This window comes from Lepidothrix coronata, unplaced genomic scaffold (assembly GCF_001604755.1).
Source record: "Lepidothrix coronata isolate B3197 unplaced genomic scaffold, Lepidothrix_coronata-1.0 Scaffold341, whole genome shotgun sequence".
Lineage (NCBI taxonomy): Eukaryota > Metazoa > Chordata > Aves > Passeriformes > Pipridae > Lepidothrix > Lepidothrix coronata.
In genome coordinates, this window is record NW_016690521.1 from 29,872 (window position 1) to 45,364 (window position 15,493).

The window sequence follows — 15,493 nt, forward strand, 5'->3', positions numbered from 1 at the left end:
AGGTCTTTACATATAGGGATAGTTACTAATTCAAGGGAATTTATTGCATTTATGTAACCTAGCTTTAAAAATTCTCTCTGCTCTGGAATCAAGCCATATTGGGGAATGAATGTTAATGCAGATTTCTGCTTATTTCAGATGTTGCTTTCTTGATCATCTGAAAAGACTTAGGAGGTTGCATCCAGGCTCGAGGAGTGTTTAAATGGCTTGTCTGATTTCTTAGCCCTTGATGATAGTGAGCATGAAGCTGAGGGCTTACGTGACAGTGAAAGCCTGCTTCTTCCATTAGCATTTATATTGCTCTTTGACCACTTATCTTCTGTGTGCCACATAAGGCCAGCAGGACTGAGGGAATGAAGTTAGTTCTTGGTCATAGTTCTTGAACTTTCCAAAGGAAAGTCCCTTTTAGGTTTCAGTTGCATAATCTGATCCATGGCAATCATAAAACTCTCCTGTGAAGTATTATTGACTATGATGCTGTGGTATATGTAGCAGCTTTGTGGAGGGTTTTTTTTTTTCCCCTCTCTTCATTTTTGTAAGAAAAAAATCAAGTCTTTTATTACAAGAAAGAAAGGGTTCAAAACCAGTGACTAGCAAAGTTTAGCAGGATTTTGAATACATGTGTGTGTTTCTTTTTTAGATGGTCAACCGTCAGTGCAAGTATTTGATAAAACTCTCCAGATAAAGCAGATGCATGTTTTGGAAGCTCTGGATCTTTTGATTGCCCGAACAGACAAAGGTAGGAGAGGTCCCTGTTTTCTGATTCCTGTATGAATCTGACTGTGGCTGGGTATGTGTGTCTCATGAGGCAATTGTGTCTCTCAGCATAGGTATATTAGATGCCTTATTTAGAATGAAGGAGCACATACAGAAACTGCTGTTACTTTCTGAAAGGCTGGGGAGGAGTTGGAGGTGGAAATACCCAAACGCTCATTCGTGCTTCCTTCAAGGCAAGCCTGAAACTGGTCGTATTGTCAGTTTATGGCCACCATTAGACCTTGACATTTTTTGCAAATATCTGTGACTCAATTATATATTCATTCAGTTGCACAAAAACATGGGGGTAATTACTTATGCTGTCACTATTTTACAAAATGTGTTTCGTTGGTATTTATGCTGTTAAATGTCACCACATCCTAGAGCTATAGAATGTATTTTCTTGAATCTTCTGGTATAAAACAACTTAAAGCATTATGCTTTGCTTGTATTTGCTCTGTTTGTTAGATGCTGCTTCTCTTTGGAAGTATTAATTTCAAACTACCATTTTCTTTTTTTAACTTCTTGTTTCCTGGTTCTCTTCCTGTGTCAGGGAAGGACTCTCGTCTCCTTGTCTTCAGACTCAGTGCTGTCCAAAAAGATATAGAGACAAAGCAAATTATAAGAAGCAAATACGACTGCAGAGAAAATAAACTAGAGAGAACAAAAGGTGATTTTATTTCCACTGTGATATGATGCCAGTAGTTGCCAGGGGCTTTTTAGCTCCCTTGAGGCAGTTGTAGGTGTTCACTTTAGTGTTTTCTCTTGGCAGTTAATGCAAACTTTGTTAAACTTGTATTTGAAAACTAGCATGGTGTAATCCAGCACGACGTATTAGAACGTTGTAAAAATATCATGTTACTTGACAATTGCTGCTGATGAAAAGTGTTAAAGAAAAATAGGATTTCAGGATTGGGAGGTATGAGAAGAATTTTGCAGGGATTCAAACTGAAATAAAGCACACTTTAAGTTCAAGGAACACTGGCAAATCTCCATTAAATAGTAGTTCTTAGATTAGTCTGGGTGTTGCTGATTATTTTAGTAGACATAAACATTTTCTGGTCTTCAGAAGCAAGCTGCTTTGGAAAGCTGGAACCTGCAGAATAGTGAAAATCCATGTATTTAGGAATAAGGGTAAAATAGATTTCAAAGGAGTCATAGGCTTTTGTCTTTTTCTAGAAGTTGATGTTATCCTATTGAGGGGGGTTTCATTCTGTGTTGCTAAGACATGCATCAGAATCCTGTTGTACTAATCATCATACAAATACAGAAAAAAAAATCAGACCCTACCCCAACCACCTACAGTCTAGAACATTATTTCCTCAGGCTGCCATTTGTATGCCATAAATACTCACCATGGAAGTGAACTGAGGATTGTTGTGGCTATTCGAAACAAACTACTTCTTGTCACAAAGAAATATAATCCACACCACAGTTTAACCAGCAGCTCTGTGCTCTCATCACCTGAATCTCCAGTAGAGGAGTTCCAGTACATCCGGGTATGTGTAATCTAATTACAAATTACCTTAACAGACTGGGCAGCAATCAGCTAGTGCGGGGAGTGTGGGAAAGGCAAAGAACATGCATTATCATCACCCCAAACCTCCAGACAAATAAAAGTGAGATGTCATATGATGGAGTTCGATCATATATATGCCAAAGAAATCTTTCAGATTTTTTAGAAATTAAGTTTCAGCTTGTTCTTTGTCATGTTGCTGTGCTCAGAGCACATCCCTTTAAAATCATGGAGTACCTGCAGCACCCAAAGTAGGAGCTTGAAAAAGAGAATAATTCCTTTATTTATGTTATAGGAAATATGCCTTTCTGACCCTCCAGTGGTTATGACGCTGGTGGACGGACCTACCGGAGAGAGTGACAATATGATCTGTGTAGCCTATCGGCACCAGTTTGACTTAGTCAATGAGAGCACGGGAGAGTCCTACAGACTGCATCATGTTGAAACAAATAAAGTAAGTTTGCATCATTGAAACCTATGTTTTTGCAGAGCCCCACTGAACATAACTTCTTGCAGACTCAGTGCATCCTATGCTGACCTCCTGGGAGTGTAATTTATGGAGATCCTCGTGTCTGTTACTTTTCACTTCTATAATGCTGCTTTATGGCACCCAGAGATATTTGTTCCTTTTGGGATATGTGATAATAACAACTTCCAAGAGAGGTAGTTATAAGATACGATATGTGTGGTGGGTTGACCTCGGCTGGACACCAGGTGCCCACCCAGCCACAGGAAAGAGACTGTGTTTCAGGCTCTGGAATATTGTTACCATCGTAAATTCATTTTTCTCCTTTCTTAGTCAACAGTTTGCTTTTCGCTTCATCTTTGTGGTATCAAAGTTTTGTTGTTTATGAAATTGCATCATAATAACTTCAGTTGTTGGCCACCAGTATCTCATTCAGATTTGCCTATTTGCATGTACTATGGCTAAGATTTTTACACATAGCTTATATTTCTATTTAAGAAACTGCTACCCAGTCAAGTAATAACTGAATCTTTCTATCCTGGACATTAAAATTAATAACAAAAGAGTCTGCATTTAGAACATGCTTATCTATTTATTTACTTACTTATTTCTTTTTTTTTCTTTTATCCTCCAACTGATTGTCTTGCTTGTTAGTCAAAACCCTGCTGGAATAATCACAATATCTTCTGCCTGCTCTTAACCTTTTCCATTATCATTGCAGGTTAATTTTGTTGCGGCTATTGATGTATATGAAGATGGTGAAGCTGGTCTACTGTTGTGTTATAACTGTAAGTGTTAACAGAAGGACGAAAATGGTAATAGCGCAATCTGTGTATATAATTCTTTTTTCATTGGAATCCAGGTCTGTATTTTAAAATAAATTTTAGTATTTCCTGGAAAGTTTGTAAAATATAGTCTTTTGAACTTAAATGCATATTGGAGAGACTGGAAATTCAAGTATTATTTTAGACATACTAGCTGTTTTATAGATGTGCATCTCTATATTTATAGATGTTGCCATGTTAAAAAAAGTCCTGTTTTTTTCAGATTTGGCTCATTCTTTAGGTAGTTACACAGTTATTAGGTGTTTTCAAGACATATACAATTTAGCATTTCATCCTTTTTTCCTTGTGTGATGTCCCATTCTGTCTTTGTGTTTTTTTTTCTTCTGCCTACTTCTTGGCACTATTGCATTATTTCATTGTAATTCTCTCAATCTCCTTTTATAAAATGGTCTCGGATATAGAATCATAGAATGTTAAGGGGGCGGAATGGACCTTAAAGATCATCTAGTCGCAACCCCCCTTGCCATGTGCACGGACACCTCCCACTAGAAAAGGTTGCTCAAGGCCTTATCCAACCTGGTTTTGAACACTGCCAGGGTTGGGGCGTCCACAACCTCCCATGTTCTAGAATCTAACTATTCTCAAAATAAAACATTTCCTGATATCTAACATAAATTTCCCCACTTTTACTTTGTACCCGTTACTCCTTGTCCTGTCACTACACTTCCTGATGAAGTCCCTCTCCGGTTCCTTGGAGGCCCCTTCAGATACTGCAAGGTTGCTATGAGGTCTCCACACAACCTTCTCGTCTCCAGACTGAATGGCCCCAACTCTCTCAGCCTGTCCCCACAGAGGAGGTGCTCCAGTCCTCTTACCAACTTCGTGGCCTCCTCTGGTTATTGATGCTGCTTTTTTCTATTTTGTTACAGATGTTTGCCAATACAGAAAGGTATATCCTTTCAGTGGAGGTTCTCTGCTGATCCAGCCATCAGCTTATGACTTCCACTTCAGCTGGAATCAAGTTCCTTATGCTGTTGGTAAGAAAATATCTCTTTTTACTAGATGGTTGTTTTTCATTACAATTTTAGCTTGCACTTGGTTCTTAGTGGAATTACCATGTTCTAGGAACACTTCATTACTTTGTTACATTCATGATGCCACTTGAGCTTAGTTTCTGCATATGATTAAATTTAGAAAGTGTAGTCTTGGTGCCAAGTTCTTCCTTTGCTGAACTCTTTCTTCTGTTTTTCATTTTACATTCTCTCTACATTCTGCCAGGCATGGAGAGTGAAGTTTTCTTCAGGCTTGATGTAGCTCCATGTCCATCCAGTTAGACAAACTTTTCATAGGAAAGGGAGATGCCAGAAGAGATCAAGAACAGTTTTCATGGAGCATCCAAAAAACTTTCACATTAAAGAATTTCACCATTTTTCCTTGCCAAATAACTTTTCTTTCATTGCAGTCTGTGCTTTCCCTTATATCCTTGCTTTCACTACTGATTCCATTGAGATCCGACTAGTGGTGAATGGGAACTTAGTCCACACAGCAGTTGTGCCTGAGCTTCAACTTGTAGCATCAAGGGTAAGACACAGTAAAATCATGTTTGACTATTTCTGTGATATAATTGGGATCTAATTCATATAAAAGTTGCTGCAGCTAAAAACCTAACAAGCCAAAACTGAAATATGTGCTATTTGATCTGTGTTGACTGTTCATGTTTGCTTTTAGTTTATATCAAGTACAAAGAGAATCAGGATTGATCATGCTGCCCTTTATTGGTTGCGGTAATACAGTTCTAAGATACTTGGCTGTTTGTGGGGCAAATGCTCTGCTCAACATTACAGATGTTCCCTTCACTTACAGTGATAACCTTTCTATGACCAACCCTTGTTGACCAAGCAGCAATACAGTAATAGTGACAGTAGAACATAGTGGACAAACTCTTACTTTGGAAGATGGTTAAGAAAGTCTCACTGTACTAATGATGAGTTATTTGTCATTTCAGTCAGACATTTATTTTAAAGCAACTGCTGCAGTAAGTGGATCATCAGACAGCAGCTCTAAGGAAATGAGTTCAAAGAGTTCTCCTCAAACACCGACAGCTTACGAAAAGCCAGAATGTCCTCTTTCTTCTCTAGAAGGTAATGTGGCAGCTTGAATAATGGTCTCTAATAATTCCAATAGCTATCACATCTCAGTGAAGCTGATCTTTAGTAAAGATGGTAAAAGATCTTGAGTTCCTAGCTGAGAGTCTGGAGGATAAGAGGTTTTCTATTTGGTGACAGATATGAATTACCTGGCTGAGCTTTTGCCCTGTACGATCTTTTCTAAATACATGGTAGCACTGTTCTGAAGAAATAATTTCTGTAGGAAGGGAGGAATTAAGCTTCAGTAGCTTGATGCATCTTTGGTAGTATGGCCACGACTAATAATGCAAAAAGAGGCATAAAATAGTGGGAAAACTTGAGATTTTTCATACACCATGCCTTTCATTTAAGAAAAGCTAAACTACCACTGGATGGCTAAAGCTCTTTTGTGAACCAGAAGTAAGTTCTAGCCTTGAAAAAGTTTGCACAGTCAATTTAGTGTAACATGATCTGTGAACAATCAATCTATAGTGTAACAATAATGAAGAAACAAGAGAACATTAACTAGATAATGCAAGATGTATGTATACCTTTCTTCTTTAAATCTGCTGGTGCACTGTTAGCAGAAGGGGGAAGGAGAAGGTAACCACAATTTCAGTTTTTTAAAGGCAGTTTAGTTTTTTTCTAGGAATTAGGAAAACATGCTATTTTATGCTGCCTAAGAGGAGGTGTCATAATTTAAACTACTTGAGATCCAGGCTCCAATATATTTGCAGTATGTTAAAATGCACGGGGAATATTGCAGAGTGTGTAATAGTCGTGTTGTAATAGTCAAAGTACCAGCCTGAAGTTGTATTAACTTACTTCCTGGATCTGCTGCTGATTCTTCATGTCACCAAGAATCAATCTTCTTTTTCTCTCTATTTCTTCCTCCTCCTATCTTATTTATATTGAAAGATCTCCAGAGCAAGAAGGATCTTTGTCATTTGGGTTAAAAAGCACCCAGCTCAACAAGTATAACTTTCCTTTATAACTTTTCATTTGGAAGTGTTAAGAACTGATTCTGTTGTGAAAATGTAACATTCTTATTTCTTTCTGTGTTTCAGGTGAAATTCCATGCAGAAACCTGTACAAAATTCCTCTCAGCAATCTGGTTGGGCGAAGCATTGAACGACCTCTGAAGTCACCTTTGGCTCCCAAGGTCATCGCTACTACAACATCCAGTGGCATTGCCTCACTTCCAGTTACACACTCACTATCCTTATCTCGTATGGAAATTAAAGAAATTGCAAGCAGAACACGTAAAGAATTGCTGGGTAAACTCTCCTCATTCTTCAGTGTACATAACAGTTGCCAATTATACGCTTTCTAATCTTTGGGCCATCACAGTTAGATTTGTAACATGCAGCTAGTATTCATAAATTATTAAAATGAACAACAAAATGAAACTGTAAGGAAACATTATTTGCAAATAGTACAGCCATTGTCTGATCATGTATAAGATGACCATATTCTAAGCCAGGTAGAGATGGTTAATAATGGAAACTAGCAAACAGATACCTTAACATTTTCATGAATGCTTTATTTTTTGTTGAGAGTATTAAGTCTTTTATTCCTTTATTGAGGCCTTTTGGATGAGCCTATACCCAGGACAGAAAGCGCACAGAAGCACAAAAAGGTTCCTCGAAGACAGTCAGACCCCAAGCAGGGAGCAGTAAGATCGACTAGTAGTGACAGGTAAATATACTGGCTTTAGAAAAGAGACTGAGTTAGACTGTAAATACATTCAGAATTGATTTCTCATGCTTATCTCAGTTGGCTGGGGCTGACTGAGACCTTTGTATAGCCATATGCATTTCATGCTAATGTGTTTGCTAGAGTATCTTATTACGGTAAGTACTGATCCGATTATACTTTTTGCTTAAGACACATTGATGAGCAAAGCAAGACTAAATGGGATTTTGTGGGGGCCTGCTGCAATTGAGCCTGTAATTAAGATTTGGACTACTGAGTCTGCACTCTGCAGACTCTCTTGCTTTTTCCTTTATATGCTCTTGTGTTGCTATTTCCAGAATAAATTTTGTGAAGAAACACCATAGCATTTGTCTATTCGGCACTGACCCCACTGGCATTCTCTTGTTTTCACTGTTTTCATAAGCTGTGTTTGTGTAGAATACTGGCAGAATTCAGCCAAGATACAGGAGACTGAGATTAACCAACCAAACAAAAAATCTGCTTCAGTGTAAAACCATGTTCAGTTTAGTTCTCTATTTGGAAGTTTGTTGGATGAGGGGCTTCATTAATACTACCTTTTGATTATTTTCAGTAGAGTAAAACAGAAGGAAACTCAGTTGCAGTGGTCTGTATCTGTCTTTAGGATAACTTGATTGAGTTTAGAAATAGCCATTGTTCCTTCTTGCCTCAAACTGTGTATTTTTTTTAGTAACTTTTGTCTTCATCTTTGCAGGATAATCTCAAGCTCTTTTGAAAGCTATTCTGAAACACGTCATCTTTCCACTAGTTCAGATCCTGATACTTTAGCGCACAGGGAGGGGAGCTCACCATCTAGCTATCCATTTCAGCTGATTTCTTTATATGATGAAGACATCATTGACTTGAAATGAAGACAGTCATAAAACCTTTGTTCCTTACTTCACATTTTCTTACAACTCTGTGAGCTCTATGGGAATGTCACAAACACTGCTTCTGGTGGTAAAATGTGGCTGGAAGTACTGGTGATAAATCTTTATAGAACCCATGTTGTTCTGGCTAGCACAGCCTGATTTGGTGATGCTTATATCTTTGACATAGGTATGTTTTCTCAGTTAACGAACCATTACTTTTTGTGGCATTCTAACAAGTAGATAATCAATGATAGATTTAGGCTGAAACTGAAGTAAATGAGAAGTATTACTTGTTCTGAGCTTCTTATACTTTGAAGTACCTGAATGACATGCAGCAAAGTTAATTGCTGTTGTGTCTATCATGAGTTGTTTTACAACAGTGTATGCCATGTAAAAAGAGGAATTTTATAATATAAATCAATGCTTTTGGTTTTTCAGTCTTAAACAAAACAACAACAAAAAAAAGAGGCTTGCAGGCAAGGTCATTTCAAACAATGCAGTCAGTCTTTGAAATGATGCAGCTCTGGTATGTTCACTGAACAATCAGGTAAGATATGAGGATACTGCTTTCTTTGCTTTGGCTTGTCCATGCACATTGTTTAGAGAAACTTGAAAACTGTTTTGGCATTAAGAATCCTTGAGCAGAGAAACTTTTTATAGAAAACACAAGCTTTCAAAATATTTCTTAAGAATTGGAAGTAAAAAACCCCTAAAAAACCCACAAACAAACAAGCAAAAAAAACCCCAAATCAAAACCCCAATCCATCTACTGGAAAACTTTTATTGTAGTGCATCTGCAGATTTTTCCATTGCAGGCAGAAGAGCCAACCCCGATTGCTTTGACTACACAGAGATTCCTGTGCAGGCATCAGCGTTAGCTGATGTCTGCACTAGCACCAACAGTGTAAGTCATTGTTCCAGACAGTTGTATTTTTCTAACTGGATGGAGACTGAAATTTCACTGATAATAAGCTAGTTTTCTATGATGAAATAGTCATCTTGGCTCTTATGTTTTATATTGGGTTTATATTGTAAAGTTGATTTCTTTTTTTTTTTTTAACCCTTTCTTCCAGAACCCCTTTGCAAGGGGTTTGTTTTGTTTGGTTTTGTTTTTTTTCATGAAAGCTTGATGCTTCCAGCCTTTTTATATATGAAGTTTTTAGCTTTATTAGCAAGTATTTCTTGTTATTTATGTAGAAATACTCCCGTATCCTTGATTTTATTTCACAGTACCATTCACATGTCATGATTTCACTTTCTGTTCAAGTCTGGTCATCTGGAGATGTGTGCCTTTTTCTGCCATCTGTCTGAATGTAAAACTGCTTTTGCAAAGTACTTTTTTCTCAGTTTATTGTATATAATGGCTGAATTGCTCCACCTAAGAAAATATCTAAGGCTTTATCTGGAAGCATCATTTCTTACTCTCAACTGGAGTGGCTAATCAAGAGAAGAAGCAATATTTTCAACAGCAATTAGTCTAGGAGCAAAAGGCTATTATTACTTTAGTGGGTTTTGCACTCATAGATATGTGGGGTGAGCCTTAATAAGCATCTAAAAGGAAGTACCAGAGCAAAGTCTTTGCAAGAGCTTATAATTCTTTTTTGAGAATGTTATTTCCAGAGACTGTGTTAATTTACCCTATCCTTATTTATGCGGGCAGCTAAGGTTTAAAAAATCAATCTGAAAGTATCACGTGGTGCTTATTCTTCTGGAAGCTGTAAACACTTCTGTACTGAATCCACTTCCAGGGACACTGCTAGCACTTAAATATTTTTACAAAGTAAAAGAACCACGTTTCCCAATAAAATTTCTCAACGTAGTATTTAATTTCTGTTGTGTGGGTGTTTTTGAAGAATATACCAGTGTGTTGCAAAACTGGGACTTTAGTTAAAATATAATTTTAACTGGAAACTTTGCTTTGCCCTGTTAGGATATCAGATTTTAAATACATTGCAGACGTTCATCTGTGCTATTATAGCATGATTTAAAATTATTACTATGGTTCAATAGCAGTTGAAGCAATATATGGAGATTTTAAAACTTGTTGTGAAGAACCTGAACAAATACATATTTAGGTATCCTGAAAGACTAGCCTTAGAGGTGGAGCACTAGAGAGATCAAGAAAAATGAGAAGAGCTTGACAGAAAGCTTGACTCCTGCCTATGATGGTAGTCAGAATGCATATAGGTGTGGCACTTGTGAATTCTAGATATAATTATAGAAGAAAGGGCCATAAAGCAAGAGTTATTTTCTTTAACCAGAAATACAGCAGTAGCTGTAAAGTATTACTTCAAATAAGGAGACTGTGTGTGTGTCTGTGTGTGTGAAAGATCCTTTGAAGGTCTGCCTGTAATCACAGCATTGATGATATCTAGCCAATGAACTGTAAGAGTACAGATATTTGATTGCTTAAGCTAGACAAAACCAGATCAGCCTTGTACTTATCTGGAACAGGATGTTGGTATCATTTGAAGAGGGCAGCCCAGCAACTGCATCCCCTCCTACCTCCCACCTGAATTTTATTCTATAGCTTGATTTGATGGGTCAGGTAGAAGCTGTTACTCAGGTCACAGTGAGAACTGCCAGACCTAACAGACTGTTACTCATATAGGACAGGAAGTATCTGAATCCTGGGAAAAAAATTACGTATCTTCATTCTTAATGTGTCCAGTAAGTGCCTTAACAAGGCTTCCACTTATTGAGTTTTTGCTTCTGTAATTAATCAGTGCATCTTACAGGGATAATATCAGACCTAGCAAAAGAAGTAGGGAGGGATGATGCAACTTCTAGTTTGTTTTATGTGACACCTAGAGATGGTATTTGAGGCTTTAGGGTCATGTAAGTGTAGTTTACTACCTGCTTACTGTATGAGAGCAGCAGAGTATAGGTAGAAGGCAGAGAACATGGTAATAATATTCCAGTTTCATTTGACATGAGCCACAAGAACCAAATTCTGTATCTCATTTATTGTGTCAAAAGACAAAATATCAACACAATAATGTGAAATTGCTGGCATAGCAGGACAAATATCTACTGTACAAGGACATGGTTTCTGTGTGTTCTTAATAGTCTCATCCGACTACCATGAATTCTGTGCTTCTTAGTGTGATGAGTTGGTATTCTCTGAACTAGCTTCTAGTCACTGTTTCTCTCAAAATACTGTCTTAGATCCCTACCATTCAGACTGCTAATCAAAATCAAGAGGCAGTTGGTGGTATTGATATATAAGCTCTTGTGCATCATTTATGAAGGGCAAGGTTTTTATACATCTGTGGAACCTCTCCTACTTCAGACTGCTGTAAGAGGACAAGGCTTGTTAGAAGGCTGCTGGGATGGGCAACTATACTATCTTTCACTCCAGCATTTAGAGCCATGTTGTTTCCCTTCTGCTTTTCCAGCATGTGCATGCATATACTCATTAAAACTTAAAAAGTAATCCTGGGCACAAATTGTAGCCATGTGTACCCTAAGCACAGCCCTTCCTACTTTAACATCATATGTTAAAGCTGCCTGTAGGCTGCATTCTTGATGTTGGCTGACCATCTCATGGTTGGGAGAAAAGATAATCTTTGAATCTACAACTATGTGAGATGGGTGTTGTTCTAATAGGAAAACTGAAAAATCTTGCTACAGGTGGATGGAAGACATTGTTTCCATGATGGAAGAATTGTTACCAGGTTGAACACTTTCTGTCAAGCTAAGGTTAACTGAAGGCCCGTTCAGGACTCTTGGCTAAGTTTCTGCAAGAAATATTTTCTATCCCAATGTGCTGGATTTGTTGGCAGCAGCAGGGCTCTTAACGCCTTTTTGATAATGGTATTGTCACCACTTAAGCACTGTGCCTTAGGGGGACTAAATTACAGGAATGTCATTTACTTTGGTGCAAGCGTTAGACTGTTCAGGCAGTTAATTCAGAATGTACTTGTGCCTCGGCACCAGCATGGGTAACGATGCATGGAATCACAAAATAGTTGAGGTTAGAAGGGACCACTGGATATCATGTAGTCCAGTACCCAACCCCATGAACCTCCATTCAAAAATATTTTCAAAATGGTTATGCAGCACTTTGAGCTACTCATCATCTTTGTCCTGCATTTGAATCACAGCATGCATATAAACTATCCAGCTTTGAAGTGTGACTCAAGAACCCCAAGACACGTGAGCTAAGTTAATTCTTTCACACACACAGTATGCAGCCCTTAAGGCTGAGGCTTTGATGGGCCCTTTCCAAGGTCCCTAAAGCTCAGTTTGGGCTTTAGAAACTGTTGCAGACTAATGGTCATTTTTGTCCAGTTCTTTCTTCTAGTGTCAATGCAGTACACATAAATCTTAAGTGTTTGAAAGTAACAAAACACTTCCTTCTAATAAGAAACAAAGACCCACATGCAATTTGAAAGGTCTATAGCTGTTCATGGTAGCAAGAGATCATGCAGTGAATGGATGCATGCATACATTCTTTCCGGGCTGGCAAGGAAAATGTAGGGCCTGTTGTAGTTACAGTCCTTCCCTTGTCTGGGGCTGAGGTGGGGTTCTTTTGGTTTCTTTTGGTTGGTTTGGTTTCTTGGGGCTGAGTGTGTTTGGTGTGGGGTTTTTTTGGTTGGTTGGTTGGTTTCGTTGTGGTTTTGTTTTGGTTTTTTGTTTGTTTGGTTTTTTTGTTTGTTTTGTTGGCAGTGGTTGGTTGGTTTTTTGGGTTTTTTCGATGCATAACATACATTCAAGTATGCACCTAGAATGAATAGCGGGTTTGCTATCTGCCTTTATGAGATTATTTCTATAAATGCACAAGCATTTGGAATTGATTGGTAGATTCAAATTGATATTTTTATTTTATTTTTTTTAGTACTGTGATAGTCAACTGAATAAATATTTAAATAGTGCTTAATAAGGCAGGGGACGGGTACCGCTATTGCCTAACCAGTTACGTATGGTCAAAGTTGCTGCTCCTGACATAGTTTCTGCTGTTCTATGTATGTTTGACCAAGTAACAGCCAGCTCATGTATGTTTTCTTAAAGGTGTGAGTCTATAACTTGTGCTTGCAGATGCAATGGCTTTTCCAGAGCTGTTGGCTTAGTATGCATTTGAAATATATAATCCTTTGTGTTTGGATTTGGTTTTCAATATATATACATATACACATATACAAATATATATATATTTGTAATTTCCACCATAAATTTTAGGGGATTAAAAGTCCCAAGATTATAAATATAGGAATCTAAAATAATGGGATCATAAAAGGTGGGGGAGGGAAAAGTCTCATCTGCAAGCAATAAGGAAGTTAAAAATAATTTTTGTTGGCTTCTGTGTATGAAAATGAGTACCATACTATTTTCATTGTTAACAATTTGATGTCATGGTTCATGTGCACAGTGCTTGCTAATTCTGTTAAAGCACTATTTTCTCAGATAGGCTTAGTCTGATTTTGTGAAGGAATAAATTATACCCCGGGAACCTAATATTACCAATATGGGAAGGCTCCAGAGATTATGCAGCAAATATTGGTACTTGCATGCAGATTAGAAAGTATTTTTACTCTTATTAGTTGAGCACAGCAATTTCATCAGCTTGTATACTGCCTAGCTGCTTCCCTTTGTTGCTGACCTGTAACTGACTGATTGCTGTTTGCTACTGGAAATCGTGATATTAGCACATGACTTGAAGAGAAAATTAAGATATTATTTTCTGCTTATTTATAGCTCTATTAGGTATTTATCTGGTTGAATGGAAAATGTTATGTCTGTAAAGGTTTATGCAGAGTGTTATCAATCTGAAATGTCCGTTTAATTAAGCCTTTGAATGGTAGCAGACTGCTTTGTAATTTAATAATTGCATATTGTTAAGACTGTTGCTACATTTGTGTTACAAGGCTCTTTACCACTTGTCTTAAATGCTGATGTATTACCATTGGTTTTAATGTCATTTGATAGCGTGTATGGTTTGTGTTTTAGATGTGACATCCAAATAGAAACAGTCCTATTACATCTGGAACTGTTTAAGTGCTATTTATCACCTTTGTGAAGGAGAAACAGATGATTTATTCCTTCATATGTAATAAACAATAAATTTGACCTCACTTCTTTCTTTCACAGATGCAGAACTAGTGAACTCCAAATTTGGAAAGAAAAAAGACAAGAAATTAAAAAGACAGGAGGTAGCATAGAGCTCTGGATTACCGATTCCATTTGTGTTCTTTGAAGGGCTATATCCTACCTGTGAGATTGGTGTTTGTATCTTAAGCTTTACCCATCTTTGACCAAAACTATAATCCAAATTGGTTTATGTTTCCAGGCATCTATTAGACTTTCAGAGACCTGCTTCATTTGGAGATCTTTACCCTTTAAATTAACACTAGAAAAGATGGTATTTTTCCTTTTCTGACTAAGTGTATATTCTTGCTGTCTCCCAGACCCTGTCATTCCTTTTGAAAAACCATCAATCTTTCCCGAAGTCTTGGAGACATTCTCCTAAGAGCTCCAGCCCTTCCTGTGATTTAAATGCATTCCTAGCCAACTTGACAGCAGTAGGAAAAAACCCTCACAGGTGTGAAGGCCAAGCATTTATCTCCATTTGGGATTAAGACTTAGTCAGTGGTCGGGCATCCCAGAAATTGTAGAAGCAACACAAATGTCAAATACTGCACTCTGCAAGTAACATTACCCAGGCTACATCATGACCTTCTTCACTGTAACATGCCATAAAGAAAAGGTAGAGTGAAGCAAGGAAATTTAATTTATTTATTTACAAAATTAAAATCTAATTTACATAGTAGAAGAAAAGATACTGGCATGTCTTCTCATGAGAGGAGGAACAAGAATCCACATTATTACAGCTCACTCCCATACAGCTACAGCTCTGTTCTGCCAGAGAAGACTGTGGCTCAAGGCTCTCTCAGGAGCATCTTTAATAAATTTCCCTATGAAAAGTCACTTCAGATTGTAATTTATGATGCTTAATATAAAAACATTAAATTCTTTGGTTACCAAGAAGGCCATAACCCAGGCAGCACTGGACACACCTCAAGCTAAACGTGGGAAGATTTCGGGTATCACCAGCCATGGAACAGGACTACAGCAACGGGCAAATCCTGCAGTTACAAACAGAAGAGAATAAATGCAAGTTAAGTACATATTAAAGGAAAAAGTAAATAATGTCCAAACTAATCCAGTAAGGGGGACGCAGTTTTCATGTTCAGATTCTTGGACGGTTCCAGCAACACGCTGCCTCTAACAGAAGGACAGAGAATAAGTGATTTTTAAGG

At 37.6% G+C, this 15,493-nt stretch overlaps 1 protein-coding gene across 7 annotated transcripts in view; it reads left to right on the plus strand.

The window, feature by feature from the left end:
- GARNL3 (GTPase activating Rap/RanGAP domain like 3) overlaps positions 1–15,317 on the plus strand; it is a 41,103-nt gene extending 25,786 nt beyond the window's left edge. For 2 of the 7 annotated variants that reach the window (XM_017838428.1, XM_017838429.1), the window contains exons 19-29: positions 641–739; positions 1,310–1,426; positions 2,083–2,255; positions 2,568–2,726; positions 3,460–3,526; positions 4,453–4,560; positions 4,986–5,104; positions 5,529–5,664; positions 6,717–6,926; positions 7,236–7,347; positions 8,078–11,425. In XM_017838428.1, the coding sequence (XP_017693917.1) occupies positions 641–739; positions 1,310–1,426; positions 2,083–2,255; positions 2,568–2,726; positions 3,460–3,526; positions 4,453–4,560; positions 4,986–5,104; positions 5,529–5,664; positions 6,717–6,926; positions 7,236–7,347; positions 8,078–8,234 (1,457 nt within the window). In that variant the 3' untranslated portion in view covers positions 8,235–11,425. Of the gene's footprint in view, positions 1–640; positions 740–1,309; positions 1,427–2,082; positions 2,256–2,567; positions 2,727–3,459; positions 3,527–4,452; positions 4,561–4,985; positions 5,105–5,528; positions 5,665–6,716; positions 6,927–7,235; positions 7,348–8,077; positions 11,426–14,324; positions 14,437–14,641; positions 15,136–15,238 lie in introns of those variants that run through there. The other 5 variants (XR_001878581.1, XM_017838431.1, XM_017838433.1 and 2 more) reach the window with 5 other exon arrangements.
- Positions 15,318–15,493: the final 176 nt, after the last annotated feature.